The sequence below is a fragment of the Pezoporus occidentalis genome, unplaced genomic scaffold, assembly GCF_034315485.1.
Source record: "Pezoporus occidentalis ecotype Australia unplaced genomic scaffold, CSIRO_AGI_Poc_V1 ctg72, whole genome shotgun sequence".
Taxonomy (NCBI): Eukaryota; Metazoa; Chordata; class Aves; order Psittaciformes; family Psittacidae; genus Pezoporus; species Pezoporus occidentalis.
This window is the reverse complement of record NW_026916072.1, coordinates 2,105,976-2,124,566: the sequence shown is the minus strand read 5'-3', so window position 1 is coordinate 2,124,566 and position 18,591 is coordinate 2,105,976. Positions and strand designations below refer to the sequence as shown.

Here is an 18,591-nt window from a genome sequence, read left to right as displayed (position 1 = left end):
TTTATTTATTTAGACACATATTTTAAAAAATATGCATATATACACATATAAAATAATATAAAACATACAAAAAATTATGTTAAAACTCTAATGGCCTCTCTCCAGTCCTAAATGTCCCACTTTTCCTCTATTCTAGTGAAGTGCACAAGGACTGTCAAAATACATGTACTGAATGGCTTCAAGTGCAAGCAGCTCTTTTATTGACTATCGGATATATTGGAAACACAAACTTTGAACAGAAGCACCCCAAAGACAAATGAATAACACTATTAGTTTGTTAGCTATTAGCTATACTATTAGCTCTACCTCCCACCTTTCCTCTGTCTTTTTCTTCTGGAACAGCTGCCCTGCCGGTACAGCAGAAACTGAAATGCCAACCTAAAAATAGAAAGCAAGAAAAGAGAGGGGGGGAAAAAGGGGGGGGGGGGGGGGGAGAATGGGAACTGAGAGAATAAGCACAGTGAGAAGCTCTGTAATATAAAACTGTCTCCAGCTTCAAAGTCATCAACCAATCGTAATCTAATAAATGCTTCTTTATTCTTCTAAAATCAGAACACTTGAACTGTCTATTTTTATTCCTGTTTAGAAGCAGCTATCTCAACAGGGCTTTCAAACCAGTAGAGCCTGGCATGCAAAGCAGTGACTTACAAAACTCAATTTCAAGCCATCATTTCCCAGACCTTCACTTGCTTATATGGGTTCATTTGTCTGGCACACCGATGCCCTACAGCACAGACACCATTAGCAGAAAATGAGAAATTAAAGGGAGGAAACTGAGGGGATGTTTACATGAAACTATTCTTTTAACCCAGAACACTACTTAAGAGTTCTCCCTTCTTGACTGTACACCGTTCCTTGTATCTAAATGGCTACAGAGCTCTTCTGATATACTAAGACACATATTCTCCAAGTGTAATCATCAGGAATTGCAATACTTCAGACAGATTTGAATTAAAGCTTGTTCTTCTGGCCCTCAGACATGCCAATAGGAATTGTTAGGTACCCTTCAGGCACCGAAAAATCAAGGCAATAAGGAGCTGTACTCAGGATGAGTCTGGAAAATACACAAGCATAACAAAATACCCTCTCTTGAGTACCCAAGGAGGTGCATCCTCAGCACTTTCATACTTTCTTTAGGAGGAGGTTGCCTGGAGAAGTTGTGGATGCTCCATCAGTGGAAGTGCTCGAAGTCAGGTTGGAGAGGCCTTTGAGTAACCTGATCTAATAAAAGAAGCCCCTTGCTCTGCCAAGGAGCTGGACTAGATGATCTTTGAAGGTCCCTGTCAACACAAACCATTCTGTGATTCTAAGATCCTAGAGGCCTCCTCCTGTTTTTCACTGAAAATCAGTTTTATTAATAGAATTATCAATGCTGTATTATGAATATGATATGATTTATTGGTATAATGCAGAAAGAGCTGACTCCTGTTTTCCAGCCAGAGCATCGGAAGATGTACCCTCAAAAGTAATGTTTCTATCTTGTATATGGAACACCGTAGCAGGTCTTAAGATGTTTGCCCCCTAAATGTCACTTTGCCTCTGCCCCCCACTAACCTCAGGTAACTCACCCAAGCTCTCAGGACTTCACTCTTCCCATCAGCAAAAGGAGGTATAAATCCTTTGGCTCTAAAGGACTTTAAGATCTGTGGTTAAAATGAGAGGTCACAACTACTCCCCCTTCAATAGTGCATGGGACCTTCAACAGGTTATGGAATTACCCTAATGAAAATGTCTTTAAAAGGACTCAATGAATATTCCATATAAAGATACTTCATTATTTTTAAATGAGAGAAGCTGACAACACTGGAGCTTAAACATTGCCCTTCAAAGAAAATAACCATTTAAAATACACAAGGACTTATCTGGACGTTGTTTTGCTCTTAGGAAATCTAAGTAATCATGATCTCAAGCATTATTTCCCAATCCTTAATTTTAATGAGGAGATACATTAAATATACTGTTTCCCACAACAAGAATTCAAATTCAGCTTGTGTCAGTACCTTTGAAAAGAGCATTTATTTCTAACTTGTAAATGATTCAAAAGAGAAAACTTAATTAATGCTGTTGTTTCCAGCCAGATGGCCAGCTATTAGTTTTCAGTCATCTCATTTGGAACAATTCACCAGAAGTCTTCAGTTGCAAAGGAGTTTTAAAGCAAACCACGACACTGCCCAGCACTGTTGGTGGCTGCCAAAACATTCAGTAAGACACAGCTATATAGAAAGGTTTGGGTTTTCCAACTGGTGTTGCTGTGGGTTACGGTTGTCTAAGTCCACGAACAACAGCACAACCGCTTGACAGACACACATTTCTTTCATTTAAGACTTTGTATTTGGATGGCATTAAATTCACATATGGTTATATAATATTCCTTAAATGAAAACATGAGGCTACATGTATAGTGTTTCCCCTGGACTTGTGCTAACAGACTCCAAACTTAAGCTCAGTAGCAGACCACTGTGGTATGATGTGTATCAACCAGTCAAAATATTCCATGCGTACAGGAGGCACCAGCACAGAGATGAATAGATAAATATTATGCAAACCCAGTTAAGGTTTACCACTAAACATTTATGGAATTCTGATATTCTCACTGACGCAGCACTTGGATATTTTCAAAGAAAGTTTCCAACAAAAATGAAAAGTGCTTTCTTCGGACAACTGAGATGCTGAGCAGCAACAGAGCGCTTTTGAAAGCAGCAGAGTATTGGGTTTTGCAACAGAGTCTACCTCTTGAGATTTTAAGAGCTTTTCACAACTGCTATTAAATTCTCTAACATCCTTGTGAGGCAAGTATTGTATGTGCTAGGTAGTTAAGTGTACAGTACAAGCAGGTTGAACCTTTTGCTCAATGTTCCATAGTGGTATGGAACAAACCCTGCTGTTCTCAGTCTTCCCTAACCACAGTGTACATTCATTATGCAGTAATCCACAACTGAAAACCTATCTTAATTCACTTATGTTTGGGAAAAATAAATATGCACTTGCAATTCTATACATGAACTTTCAGCCTATAGTTCTACCAAACAAGCTAAACCAGATATAGGAAAAAGCTTCAATGATCAGCTGTCTACCTACACACAAGTTATTTCTGGTATCTAATTCAGAGCAAAGCTCAAAGCAGTGTGCAGACTGCTGGCAGACTTTTCCTGGTGACAGAAATCAGCTATAAAGTTGTATTAGCTTTGACAATCAGTGATTACCTACTTCTTTAAAAAAATCACAGTTATTTCTTTTGTAAAGCTGCTCTCTAATGCAGTGATTTCAAACCAGCTGGATGCCACTTTCTGCCATTCTAACAGTCACCTTCTGCAAAAGCTCCACTGGCCGTAAAAAACAGAATGCCACCAAATTTTGAACAGAGAACAGTAACATGAAACAGGCTGGTAAGACAGCTTTGACTTGTGGTGAAGCTTATGGTCAGTAAATCAGGTAAATTTAGGCCCAAGAAGCAGATAGGGAGAAAGATCAGCCAAACTGTATGCAAGTTTCACCATTCTAAGCTCATCTTACAAGGTAACTGATGTGGGGTCTCACTGCAGCTTTGCCTGAAGGTTCCAGCCCAACATCAATAATAATTCTAGAACTTTCCTCCAAGAGGCTGCTGACCATGGGGAAAGAAAGGATCAAGCCATTACCAGACCTTGAGCTCCTCTGAGTTCAAGGCCTGTAATTGTGGGTGCGCTTTATCTAAGCCATGCAAGAGGAAACCCTATTCCTTCCTGTGCTCTATAGCTGTGTAGCAGAGGAGGTGGGAAGGGTGAAACACATAAGGGCCTCACCACTTGTATGCAAGCTGGTTAGAAAGAAAGACAAAGATAAAAACCACAGTGAGAACAGCCAAATGCCACCTTCTGCACAGGACCAGGAGCCCCTGCCAATGCCAAACCCACAGCCAGAGGTACCTCAGCTACAATATATGGAGAACCTCTGCCAAGCCACACTAGTGCCCACCAGAAAACCCTCCATGGAACAGGAGCGAAAAACTCCTCTGAAAATGAAATGTTGTGCAGCTAAGCATCATTTTCAACAAACTTCCACATAAACTCTGCCTGGCTTCTGGACAGATGTCCAGCCCAGGGCTGACAAGTCCAGTCCTTGTGGCTCTGGAGGCCTCGGGTCTCACAGGCTCTGGTGGGCAGGCTTCAAGTCCTACAAAGAACAACCCGCAGAAGCCCCAAATGCCATGAATTTAAAAGAGAAAAATGGATAATATTCAACCTACAAACACCTCTCTCCTCCGTTCTCAGTTCACCGCTTTCTTGTGCTGACCTGACTCCCCTTTCTCTTGCATATAAATCAGAACATACTGAAATCCACGTAATTACACAAATGCAAAAGAAGTGGGAAAAGATTCAGACTCCAGGGGCTTGTTAGCCTTTCTTATAGGCAAAGAGTGCTTTCTAAACACTGATACAATTTTTTAAGATGCTGTTACACGCATGCTATAAATTGGCTATGCATCTGACTCAAGAGGAACAACAATTTGTTCAACAAATAATAAGAAGAAAAGGTTCTTTCTGTACAGTTCCACATGTACAGAAACCACAGACTTTGTATCCCTGTGAAAAAAACCACATCTGGTCTTTCTGAGCGTAGCAAAATTAGAGATGCTTGTAGTTGGGTCTTTGTCTTCCCACACAGCAACACTTAAAATCTAGTTATAGAGAGAAAGGAAAATTGGGGGGGGGGGGGGGGGGGGGAAATGTTCTCTAGCTGTTAAGTAGGTAAAGCAACAATAGCTGCAGACTGAACACAAAACCAAAGAGGCGTTCTCATGTTCCAAAGATGTTTTCTACTAAGCCCAGTACTTTTGTGAACTTCAACTGTTCTACATCTGTGAAGAGTAAGTGAATTTCTCTTTCATGAGGCTCACCAGTGAGATTTGCAATTTCATCATGTCTTCCACATCAACAGAAGACCCTAATACTTTAAAAATGCAATAAAATTGACTCCTTGTGCAACAGCAAAATGCTGAACACATGCAGGCTGAAGACACAAACTCACAAGGAACAACTAGCATTCTTCTCCCCATGCTTCCCAGTGTTCTTTCCCCAGTGCTGCTTCTATCCACCAAGACCTGCAGCTTCAGAAGCATACTCTTGATGTAAGCAAGGCTTGTATCATCAATCATGTTGAGATTCTCCACTGTAGAGAAAGGACTGATGGTTCAATACTTGGAGCATTTGCTGGGGCACACGATCCCACAGATTTCCTGACCTACTGATTTTGAATAGCCTGAAGTCTGCCTGCACCACACACAGCCACACAGGACAGAGAAACCTACCGTGCTGCTTCACGCGCTAATCTGGACACCTGAAACAGCACAGCTGCAGCACCTTAGGTTTAATGGGCTTCATAGAACCATGGAAAAGTTTGTGTTGGAAGGGACCTTAAAGCTCATCCAGTTCCAACCCCCTGCCATGGGCAGAGACACCTTCCACTAAAGCAAGTTGCTCCAAGCCCCTGTGTCCAGTCTGGCCTTGAGCACTGCCAGGGATGGGGCAGCCACAGCTTCTCGGGGCACCCTGTGCCAGCGCCTCAGCGCCCTCACAGGGAAGAACTTCTTAACTGACAATGAAGATTTCTTATTCTGAGGTTCACACAATTCCTGGGGGATCCTCTAAAAAGCAGAGCAGCATTATTTCTTACCTGGCTGGGCTCTTCTGAAGATTAAGGTTACAACTCCTGTTTTAAGCAGGACTCCTATTACTATGCACAATTAATTTATTCCTGCTCGTATTTGTAACCTATGCTTCTGAAGGATCAAGCCTTTAATACATAAAGAGAGAGCTCTGGCTTTTTATTATGTTCCTATGGACCCACAGTATCAGCAGCAATCAAACTTCTTGCCTAAGGGCAAGACCCACAAGTCCCACCATTCTGTCAGTGGTGGTAAAGAGATGGGTGAGCAAATGAGAATCAGGTCTAAAAGGCCTCACAACATCTTTAAAAGCAGTATTAGCTGCAACAATTGACACATTATTGTCTCTTACACAGAGAGTTGTGCTACCAGTGACAAGTACAAGAGCCCAATTATTAACAACTTCCTTGCCTTTATGCTTGGACTCAAGTCACATGTAGCAAAACGTAATTAGCAAACATTTGCTGAGCTTGGTGGAGTCAGCCTACAACAACCAGAGTGCCTGAGCAAGAACCTCTGCCCTGTCTTTATTCCCTTGCTCCTGTCTGCTCTCTTCACTGCCAATCAACACAAGCAGCTTTGGATTGGAAAAAGCTTTTTACACAGCACATCAAGGCAGACAAGGCCAGAAGTTAATGAGGACTATTCATAAGCCTTACTGGAAGAGAGTGCTGCATCCCATCCCTGAACATTTAATTGCACTCAATAGAGGAAAGCTAGGAGAAAAAAATAATAAAAGAACAGGAAAAGATAATTTGGGTATAAAATCTGATTTCAATTGAATTCAAGCACTGTTTGGCCCTATTTATTTCATAAAGTAGTTCATGCAGGATAATGACATTACTGTGCCTCTAACAGCATTAGAAGCTCCTAATAAATTAACAAGTGAAAATTAATGGCTGCTCAGTCCATTAAATCTTGTTAATTTTATTTTTGTTGCAATAATACAGCAATCACAAGTTTGCATTATTAAACCAATATTTATTAGAAGGGCTCATTTTAATTGGATCCCTGATGTGATAATCCCATACAGTGTGTATTTCTTGATTTCATCCATTTTTTGCATTTATTTCTCATTATATTTAAATGACTGCAATGTTCAGGGTCTTTTCCTAATACTATAAAAGTTAAGCAACCATTTTAAACATTTTATTTCACAAAGATTCAACACTTACTACACAATATAATGAGAATCTCATGATTCCTTTCAGAAGCTCTTTTAAATATTTTAATCTCTTGAGAAAGGGGAGAAGAAAAAGGCAGAGATATGAATGTCTGAAATCCTCTCAACAAATGGTAAAATACATTCTTCCCCTTAGCCCATAGTGTTCTATATAAACACTGCAGTTATCTTTCCAGGCCAAGAGGAGATTTACCACCAGTTTTAATGCAAAATGTTAACTGGCCTGCACAGCTCAGGAACAAAAAGATAAATAAATACACATTGACAAAAGGTTTTGAATTATATTGGCTGCTGACAGAGATACCACAAATTTCAGAAGACATTTTGCTAAGGGCTGGGTCTGATGTGCTATTCCTGCAGCAGCTACCCTGAGGGAAAGGGCTGCAACACTGGGCAACACTTTCTTCCCTCATAGCCGCCTCTCCCCAGTTCCTTGTCTCTGCTAACAAAACCAAATGTGTAGTTCCTCCTTAAATGGTTGTATCAACATTATTGCTTCAGCTAAACGGTAGTTACTTTGACTAAAAGTCAACTACATGCGCTATTATCCAGGCTAATATAAAAGGCAGCAACTCTCAGAGAAGCTTGAGGGGCTGTGGGGAGCAGAAACCTCTGTGTCCCAAGAAGGGGGTTTGACCCTTGGGAGACAACAGGGAGGAAGATGAGAAAGGCACTGATGGACAAGTAGGACTGGAGGCAGAAAGCACACGTGACTAAAGGCCTGTGTACACTCACTGTATTTTCACCTTTAGACTTGATCTGCAGAGTCACACTCATTCCATGAAGTTAGTTCCCAGCAGCTTTGTAAAGCAATGTGTACCCTGCAGCTATCGCTGCCACAGCTGAGCGAGCTCACGTGGGCACCGCTGGCAGGATGGTTGTGGCAGCACAAAGATTAGGACAGGGCTGTAAAAACCTGCCCATAAAGCTAGGTCAGTACACAGGTTAGTGGACGCACTTTTGTAGCAGTAAAATTACCAGTAACAGGGAGCCAGCAAGTACAATGGCAGCATTTGCACACGGGGACTGGACTATAATTATCTCTAGTGCAGCACTGTTATGCCAAGCTAAAGTGCAGACAGTCTTAAACAAGTCTATGCAATATTAAAGCTCCTCACATAAAGGGACAAGCCAAAACTGAAAACAAGGAAGGTTAAAACTGGTTTTAAAACAAATATGCACATATGCACGTGGACACACAAACCTACTACCAGACCTCTGCTTAGTGCTGACACCAGGCAGGCACCGGCCTCGGAAGAAGAACCTATCTCACGGCCTTGCCAACAGCCTCTGTCACTTCTCATATTTACAGTGTCCATGTTTTCCTGGTCTCCGGGCCATCCTAACAGCATGGTCAATTCTTGTAAATATTATGTGATCAACCACCAACACAACAGAAGGGATGCTCACACCCAAGATGTTCCTAAGATCACTTACGTATTCTCCCTGGCTTTCCTCACCAAAATGTAAATCATTTAAGGAACATCTTGTTCAACTGCTTTTAATAGTGAAATGTGCCATGTTACCATTTCAGTTGGTACATTCTACCCTTATCAGATGAGTTCCGTAAGAAATAACACCCACCTCTTTTCAAAACTATTTTCTAAATTAAAAAGACCACCACTTAAAGGGAGGTGTTCCTTAAACACAGGACTCCTGGCTCCCCTAAAACCACCCGTGATACCGAAAGAAATAAATACAGTAATAAGTTCACAAGAAAAATATGCATATGCAAATGTATAACAAATTTATGTTTTGGTATGCGTAGTACCACTAAAGTTCTTGAAACAAAACATTTACTATCTCATCACATATCAGCAAGACTATATATACTGCACAGCTTTTAGAAACTGCTAAGTGCTCATCACATGTTCTGCAGTTCAGACCCTTATATAGGTTAAGAGTTAAAGATTCATCACAATTCAGAGGAATTTTATTTCTAGGGCAAAAGGCTGACAGTTTTGTCAGGTGAACAGTATGGCCTTTCTTCGCATCAGAAATGGTATTAGAAACTTATTGCTCTTCTCACAGGGATCAAGTCCACAGGGCTCTCTAGATACGTAATTCTTTACTAACGTCAGCTAGACTTTGCCACCATTCCATGCTTACCATGTTCTTTGGTCTCAGAAGCGAATAGAGCCATCAAAAAAATCTGACAGTAGCTGGAGCAGATCGAAGCTTTCTCACAGAGCAAAGCAAAAAGGCCACAGACCCAAAAACCTGGCTGTGCTGGGGTACTAACAGCACACCGCCCTCAAGCCTGTCTGAAAAGTCACCAAAATGCCCATCCTGAAAGCTGGGCTTTCAAGATCAAGGCAACTACCACAAAGGATGTATTTTAATGGGCAAAAGAATGGGTGTTTTCAACTTTACCTCCCAATACAGTATGAAGAATGTCTTTCTGCCACACAGCCCCAGCCTTCTACAACTCACCAGGTCAGGTCCTGACACCAAAGCCCACCAGCTCGGTACATAGAGGTTTAAAGGGAACTCCTTTCTGGGGAAGGATGGGCTTTGGCAGCAGTACGCCAGATGAGGGAGGGAGGCGGAAGGTCCTCTAAAGGAACCATTCTGTCCAGCCCCAGTAACTGCAGCACAAGAAACAATCAGAAGGTCTGAGACTGGATGGTTTCTCAGGTGGAAAAAAACAGGAAGGAAAAATCCTGCCAGCAGAGTGTTACACTGGAATCCTTGAAGGTCCCTCCAGCCTTTTGCTGCCTGTCACACATCCTTCCGGCAGAAAACCCAGGGCCTGAGGTGTCTGTCACACCATCTAACAAATGGAGCACTTGGAAAGTGTTATACATGCTGAACAAGTACACAAGCAACTATTCATTGTTTAATAACATTAGGAGATAGAATGTAGTGTGTGTATTTCCAGTTCCAAGTAGATGAAAGTGACAGCAGGAATAAATTTCATATTCTAATTCTTTAGCCCTACAACAACAACTTTTTTTTTTCTGTTCTTTCTTAAAAGAATCCCACCTGATCACTGCAAGAATTTGCTGTGTAGCCCTTATTCCCACGAGCCATGTTTCTGCAAAGCTCAAGCACTTTTACATCTGAAACTTGCTTCGTCTCATGGATACAATAGCTAATTTTGGACTTACCCTACTCCTGCTGGGCCAGTCATCACTGGCATAGCTCCACTGTAGTTCAGTCTACTGATGCATTACAGAGAATGCACAACACGAGCTAATCTTTAATTATGTTTTTTCCCCCTCCCTTCCCCCCCCAGCATACTTGAGTACATAGTAAAATGACACATGTAGAATTATTAAAAGAAAATCCAACACAACACCCAAACTAAAACCACACTAAATTGTCTTGCAAGCACTAATTTCCAATGACATGGTAATCAAATTCACAGACACATTAGGACGAAGAGCACAGTCCAGAAAACACACAGCTTGAAGTCACAAGGGCTGGTTATAGTTCCAGATCTGCCACTGACTTCTAGACAAGCTGTTTCACATTTCCCCACCATTCCCCAACCTCTGATATATTAACCTCTCAGTATGCGGCTGAAGAGGGTCCAGTACAATCTAACCACATTCCCTCTGTAATATACATCCCGAACAATAAAAGTACATATAAAGTATCATGTTTAAAAACTAGTGCCAAGGCAGAAGGAGCTACCACCAGAATATGCTGACACTTTTCCCATAACAAAGTTTAAGATCTGCAGGATCCAGGCTCTGTGTCATAAATGAACATGAAATGTTTTAATTTCTGTACAGATCTCCTTTAACAGAGCAAGGTCTAAGGGAAACATTCACTTCTGTGTAGGAGGAACAAGCAGGACAGTCTTTGAAGGTGACAGCATTTACACATGTGGTATCTGTTTGTGTTACGTATTTTTAAGCTTGAAAATGATTTTTCTAAATTAAAGCATCTCACTCCAGCCATCTCTTTGCTTCTTCTGCACCATAAAATGTCAAAACCTTCCTCCCTTATCTAATCCACCTTGTTACTAGCAAAAGAAGTACCAAGAGGCTTCACGCTCTGCTCCCCAACAGGTCAGTCACAGCTAGGCACAATACCCAGGTCATAGCAGCAGGGCTGCTCAAGTTATTTTCTTCTTTTGAAATGGTGTTTCAGGGAAGTGGTTTAAAGAGGGTATTATCAACGTGGAAAGCACACTGCTTACCAAGAATTGAAAAATAGAGGTTTTAAGGCATGTTTATCAGCTGGTACCTCTACAGGTTTTGATTTCTGCTTCAACTAGGAAAAGCCAGAGTAACTAACAAAGGCTGAGGGGTCTATTCGCGTTACTGGCAAAAATCTTAGCCACAATCAGTCATTCACCACCAAAAAAGATGAGGAGACTTTATTTTTCCTTTAAAAATAAAAAACCCCACTACCATAGCTAGAAGAAAATGTTAGGAGTTCCAAACATCTACATTTCTAAGCTGCTTGCTTCACTTTTTCATGCAACAGATGCTGCTTTGTATTAGCTACTGCATATTAAATCATTGTGACAACCAAGAAAGCATACATTTGTTTGTGCGAGAGAGAAGCATGAATACACACACAGAGATATCTTCGCACGCAGAAGCATACAATTATGCAGCAGTCAAATATTTGGGATGAACTTTGGCCTTTGTTTAACAAAAAAAAAAACGTACCCTCAAACAACAATCAGTAACAGAATCAGCAGTCATCAGGCTGAGCTCACAGAAAGCAACAGATCTGCAGCAATAAAACACCACTTGTGGCCAGCTATTTGAAAGCGACTGGGAAATATTTTCTCAGATAGGATACTTATATACACGTCTTTTATGATTTATGACGGTCTTATGGATCGATCTCAGAATGGAGGCTAAAAATAAAGTCTATGTTAATTCAAAGAATATGAAAACCCCAAGTTTTATCCCCTCTCCCATGCTTTTGCTGCACTCCAAACAATCCCCTTCAGCCATTCCATTTGCATTCCCGGTTTAAAAAGTAATTTGAAAACGTATGCACAGCAGAGCTCTAAATCACCTCTTCAGAGTAATATCTGTCTAGCTAATATGGAAGAAACCAAGCAACCCAAACAAAACCATTTTCCTGATACATTAATCAAAAGGCAATCTGCACATAACAGTACTGGAGACCACGCTGAAACTTTTGACAATGAGAGTATCCACAATAATAAGTGTGACTGTTATCCAGAGCGCTTCAAACTTTTTTTTTAATCTCAGCTGGAGACATACTTTTTCCCCTGCATTCCCCTCTTACTTTCTTCCTCTCTTGTTACTAGACAGTAATCCAATTCTCTAGCCAGTTATATTTTTCTTAAACTATATATAGAGCCAGGATAGAGCATGCAGGAGAGGACTAACACCGCACCGAAGTGCAGCGGGGCTGGAGAGCAAAACAAGCCCTCTGCCAGGCTGTGCAGAGCGTGCCGAGCCCCTCCGGAGAGGGCTGCGACCGTAGAGCCCCTGACCACCCCAGGGCCGCCTCGGGGGTACCGAGGCCGCGGTGCCCCTTCCCCTGGGCGCTCCCCACCACCACCGCGTACACCCCTTACCTGGGGATGGTGATGCACTTGGTGTTGATGTTCTGGGTGGTGATCGCCTTCTCCAGCTCGTCCAGCTGCCCGGTCTTCTTCAGCTTCTTCACCAGGCTCTTCACCGCCTTCTCGCACCATTTCTCCTCCTGCCCGTTCTGCTCCCCTTTCTTCCAGCCCAGGAGCCGCTTGACGATGGGAGGAGTGAAAGGCAGGATGGAGGACATGCTGGCTCGCCCGGCAGCGCCCCGCCGCTGGCTCCGCGCTGCTCCGCTCTGCCCCGCTCCGCGCAGGCCCCGCCGCGCCGCGGGCAGCACAAAGCCCGGCCCCGGGCGGCGGTGGCCTGGCCTGGCCCTGCGCCGCGCTGCTCTGCTCGCCCGCCCCGCCGGTGCCTCAGCACCTCGGGCCCGCGGCACCAAACTTTGCCAGGAGTTCGCCGCCTCTCTCCGGCGGCGGCGGCAGCTCCCTCCTCCCCCTGCTGCCCCGCTCTGTGTGCGCGGAGCGGCACCCACTCCAGCTCATTCCCAGTCTGTCTCTCATGCAAATTGCCTGCTGGCCGCCCCGGCCCGGCTTCCACCCCCTCCTTCCCTCCCAAACACGCTCACTCACGCCGCCGAGGGAGGGCGGGGAGGCGGCCGGCCCGCCGGGAGCTCCGCTCCCCCCCCCAACCTCTCCCTTCCCCGCCGCCGGCGGAGGCCCCCGCTCCCCGGGCGGGACGGGGCTCTGCTTCCCTCAGCGGCGCTCGCGGCCTTCCCGCCGCGCGCCCCCTCAGAGCGGAGGGCGGGAAAGCCCCCTGAGGGAGAGCCGCGGCCCCTGGTGCGGGTTTACCCTTCCTCGGGGCCGTGGAAGCCCATAAGCAACATCAGGAGCCTGAGACAAACCCAATCGAGCGGGAAATCAGCGAATATAAACCCAAGTGACAAAGCCCCCCCTTAGTGAAGGGTCCTCAGGCAGGGTGGGATGGATGCAGCCCCACACCACAGTTGTTTCTCTGGGCGGGAAGGTGTTTTTCCACACAGAGGTAGCTGAACACAACCTGGTCAAGTCGTGCTCAAACAATCAGCAGCGTTTGTTCCAAACCCTTGCATTTTCTATTCCATTCCCTCAACTTTCCACCCCGAGCACTGGGTACCCACATAATGTTTGCCCCGTATCAGGCACAAATGACTCCCTGGAGATGTTTACCACCAGACCTGCTCAGACGGAATGTTTCTGTCAGTGGGTTCAGATCTAGATGTGTTGTGGAGATGCTTCGGGTTTGCCTGACTCAGGGAGGCATCCAGGTAAATTTCCAGTTTCTCTTTCCTGCTGCACACACATGGGCTGCCAGACTTTACCATCGCTCCCTCCACACTGAAAGAAGGCCCAGGCCCTAAAAAACAGGTAAATTCAATCCATAAGCTCCTCAGGGCTCCAGTTCTCTGACAAACCACCCCAAAATGGTGCTGAGGCAAGCAGCAAGGTGGCTGGGGCACCTCACAGTCACCACGGGCCTCCACCGAGGCTAGTTCATGTTTGTGAACTCCATCTGCTCCACAGCCCCTTGCAGCAGTGGGCCAGGAACAACAGGTAGGAGTTTTGGGAGACCCAGCTCCCAAATGGTGCAGTTTTGACCCAAAACACACTTCCCAGTTGTCTCCATCCTGTCGGAAAGGATGGTGGTGAGCCCGCCCTCGGGAAGCCTCGGGGCCGCTCGGCAGCTCGCAGACGCACAGGTTCTTGCCAACCCACATTCTCATATTCCAGGTTCCAGTGCAACCCAGTGGGGAGACTCCTCGAAAGCCAGCATCCAAAACCTTCCCGTGCCTGCGGATTCCAAGCAGCCAGCCCTACAGATTGCCCTGGGGCAAGTTAGGAACCGAGGAGTTCAGACAGCATCTGAGGCTCAGAGGCTTGGCTTTCACTTGGGTTTAAAACAAACACTGTGCTTTGGTCTGAATTGACAGGACCGAATTCTGAGATACCAATATTGTACAAATTAAATACTCCTTTTTTCCCCTTTTTCTCCATCATTCTCAGATTACTCCCAACATGCATTCCCTGAGTGTCTTGAATTTTGGAGGCTCACCACTAAAATCTTGGACCATTGCCCTGACCCAGTTTTTGGCTGCCTTGGTTGACATGCCTGAAGTAGGGAAATGTGGAACCCCTGTAGATGATCCCAGCATCACTTGAGGAAGTAGCTCCTCAAGACCTCTGAAACAATGCGGGACATTTTTGACACTCACTACACTAAAAGCAGGATGATTAAATGACTGACTTGCTGTATATTTGTGTTTGCAGAAGAGGCTTAGCTCCTGATAGGTGGTGATCAGTTCAGAAACTGAACTTTCACGTAAAATCTTGGTTTTCACAACTTTAGAGAATAACCTGAATATGTGAACCAAGTGAAACACAGATGGTGAAGTACATTTCTTCATGCAGAAATAAATACTTATTACCATTTTAAATGTGGGTAAGTTTAAAGTCATCTCTTTCCATTTTCTTTATCTTGGCCTAGCACATTTGGAACTAAAAGCCCAGAAGATAATGACTGAGCATGAAGGACCCTTCTCAGACCTGGCAAGTCAGTACTACATCAGGGTGATCTCAGTGCGGATTTCTGCTGCGGACTCTACCTGTTTCCTTCTAGTTGTTGTGGCTAGAAAATCCTGGGGACCATTCCCTACTTTTTTCATCCAGAAAGTGCGCAGTAATACTCAAATCCCATCTCTGCACTCGGAATTCATGCTGTGACCTGGATTCAGCCAGGCTTCCAGAATTTTCTATACATATTCATGGCTAATCTTCACTGTTACAGTCATATCGCAAGCAATCAACTGGGTAAATTTGAATAAGGGGAAGGAGGGGAAAGAGCCGAGTGGTTTGCTCACACTTGCACAGTGATTTAGTGGCAAAAGGGCGAATAGAATTTGCTAAACACTAAACCAAACTGAGTCTCGGTTGCTTAAAATCTTGTAAATGAGGCATAGGCAACTAAATCGCTGATCTAAACTCACAGCAGCACTGTTGAACACTACTGAAAACAAACATTTGGGTTTGGAACGCAGAATAAAGTTTCAAGATTAGGGACATTACATTTTATGGGAAAGCCTGTGTGCCTGCCAGGGTTACCTGTCAGAATGAAGTGTTCTCTGAAAATCTGGCTTTCTGAACCCCTACACAGTAATCCTTTATTTCAGAGAGTTTTGGACACTCTCCTTGTGGAAAAATTAATGGGCAGGAAAAGACAGGACTCTCCCAGTTTTGCATGGTCTGGATCGGTTCTCTGGTTTACAAAACGTCTGATGTCTTGGAAGCCACCTCTGGGCAGGATAAGTTTATGCATTTATTTGTGATATCGTTTTTGCTTTGCTTTTTAAGTCATTATTTGAGGTAGAGCAGAGGTTCAGTCCTAATTGTGGTTTGCCCTTAATGAAAAACAAACATGTATATAGTCTGCAGTAATGTGAGGAAACCATCTACTTGAAGACAAAAACAATACCCTTTACAGCTATCTTGCATTCCTAAACCTTTTACTAATAGACTAAGACCTTAACAATTAGTAAAGTTAATCTCTACGTACCTTGTTTATTAGTGGGATCAATGAATAGGAACAAAACTTAAACTTTACTTTCACAAAGAGAAAAACTGGGCTCTGATTCAGGAACAATATAAAATGAGCAGGAGAAACAAGAAGGTGTTTGCTGAAGCTTACACAAGCACATGTGCACCTTTATTAGAAGTATTTTTGATAGCTTCAAACTGACAAACAGCTTCTGTGCTTCACCTTATCTTCCCTTTATATCCTTCAAGCAGCAAGAAGGGAGCAAGGGATTTTGGGACAGAAATGAAGCCAGTTCCATCACCTGCCACCATTCTCCCTGACACCCCTTGCGCTGGGGCGTGCTGGAACAGGCGGGCTGGAGGAGGCCTGGCCAGAGCTCCCTGGCTATACTCAGCCAACAGACAGGTCTTAGGGGAGCCTGGTGCCTGCTGAAACAGCTCCCAGGCTGCCTTGACATGCAACTGTGGCTAGTCTGAAAATCAGGGAGTGGTTGAGAACCAGCTTCTAATGTACTGCCCCATCGCTCTTTCACTCCCTGACTGAAATATTAAGTAGAATTTCCTCTGTGGTCATACTTGTATATGGAAAGCAATTTGACAATGACACTGACCAAGACAGCTGAGAAGCAGGTGGACAACCTGTGAAATTCACAGCAAAAAGGGATTTATTAGAGCTACAGCTAAGAGGGCTGTGACCTCCCCAACTCCACTTGCTCCACGTTGCATAAGTAGCAGCCACACTAAAGGGTGAGGGTGAGATAGGTGGCAGTGAAAGTGAGGAGATAGTTTTAAACTGGGTTATATTCATAACTTCACTTGTAAATAAGGGCTACGACATTTAAGTTTGAATCTATGTCACATACAGTATGCATAAACAAGGGAAAGTGTGGGAGCTTTCCTTGGTTAAGGTAATATATATATGTAGAACAGCATTTATATGCAAGCAAACCTATCTTAATCACTCGAACAAACCTACAGGAAAATAACTTCTGGTGTGAGTCATGAAAAAAACAAGGTCATCCTAAGTTAATGTCTTCAGAGTTAACTTCAGCACTGTGAAATACACAGCTCAGACAAACCCTTTCAGGGTGCAGCAATTATTCTTCTCTACATATGAGAAAACATATATACACAATAAAAAGTTGCTTTGTTGAAAATTCATAATACTTAAGAGTCACAAGCTAATTCACCTGCCTGTTCCAAGAGGCTCCATAGTGTAAAAATCACAGAACCACCTCCAACCAAAGGTCTAGTTAAGCCAGAATCCTGTCTGTGACTATGGCAGTACCTCTTGCCTAAGGAAAAAATACAAAGCAGCAGCATGTCCAGAGCGATCTTTCTTCTAATACGCTCTCTCATTTTTTGGCAATTATTTGTGGAGGCACTCCTGAACTGGAGTTGATGTCCCTGGAAAGCCACAGACTCTTGCAGAGTGTAGGCCATTCCTACACTGCAAGACCTCTTTGCTCCTGACTTACATTTACAAGTGGCCTTCACTAGACCCTCATGTCCCACCTGGGACACAGAGCTACTCTAAAGATGAAGTGAAATTGTCCAGTGATGCCTGTAAGATTCCCTCATTACTCATTTTACAACATGGGCAGCACTTGGTGATCATGCAGGAAGAGAAAGGGCAGTGCTGTGGTTAGAGGCAAGTGCTCTCTTGGGACACTGGAGCTGTCCCCTCTCTGACACAATGCTCCCGTGTGATATGAAGCACCTTCAGCTAAGATGATGCATGTTTATGGTGTGCCCCTTGCTCTCAGGAGGTCTGGCTGCTCCCCTGGGGTCAGGTTTGCAGCAGGGCACACACAGCTGCACGGGAAGCTGCTGAGAGCTCTGCTTCAATAAAGCGGGACTTCCCTTTAGGGCCTCCTGAAAACCACACATCTAGCAGAGCTTCGAAAAGGGCAATCCTAATCCTGGATTCCCCTGATCACTGAAGGCTTGGCTTTGAAATCCTAATATACGTTCTATGCTAGCTCTTAGCATGGTTTACTCATGTCCAGTAAGTGATGGGGGATGGCAGTCCACAGTATGGAGGATAGTTCTGTTGTTTCATGTTTTTTGTTGTTTCATGAGAGACAATAAAGCCTCATGCTGGGGACACCAACAGCCTCCTCCCCTGCACAGCTCTCAGAGGACAGGAGAGGTGTGTGCAGGGACACAAAAGCCTCCTGAGGCTGAGCCCTCGGCTGAACCACAGTCACTTGTCTAAGGCCTGATCTAATCTTTACAAACATGCTAACAGCTTGAAATTAATATGATTTCAATTAACCTGGAGATAAAGCTGCCTATTAGAGACATCCACGGGGCCATGCAGATATCCTGACAGCATGGAGTGGGATGTTTTCAACACCCAGGGCTGCAGGGAGGCAGCACCTGCAAATGCTCAGAACTGCCAAGACTTTGCATACAAGTAGCTGCTGCCAGGCTGTTGCTCACACACTGCACACACACACACTTGCCTGTTCCAAGTCTTGAACCTGCAGTTTTGTATTTTTTAAAGTATGCCACGTGGTTCAAAGAAGATCCATACTCTCAGTTATAAGGACCTTGCTCCTTGTAAGTCGTTTCCATCCTCTGGCTGCTAGAGTTACTGAAGTCCACGTAAAATTGTACAGTTTCTTGTGGTACAAAAAGCACCAGTAAAAAAAGCTGAAGCCAGAAGTAAGAAAGGAAAAGGCCAGGCCCCAAAGCCCCAAACACAGAGGCTCATTA

The 18,591-nt window shown here is 44.1% G+C and overlaps 1 protein-coding gene across 1 annotated transcript in view; it reads right to left on the bottom strand.

The window, feature by feature from the left end:
- Window positions 1-12,947, bottom strand: part of SMAD3 (SMAD family member 3) — a 69,692-nt gene extending 56,745 nt beyond the window's left edge. The window contains exon 1 of the mRNA XM_062601720.1: window positions 12,346-12,947. Coding sequence (XP_062457704.1) covers window positions 12,346-12,551 — 206 coding nt within the window. The 5' untranslated portion in view covers window positions 12,552-12,947. The remainder of the gene's footprint in view (window positions 1-12,345) is intronic.
- Between the last annotated feature and the right edge of the window lie 5,644 nt (window positions 12,948-18,591).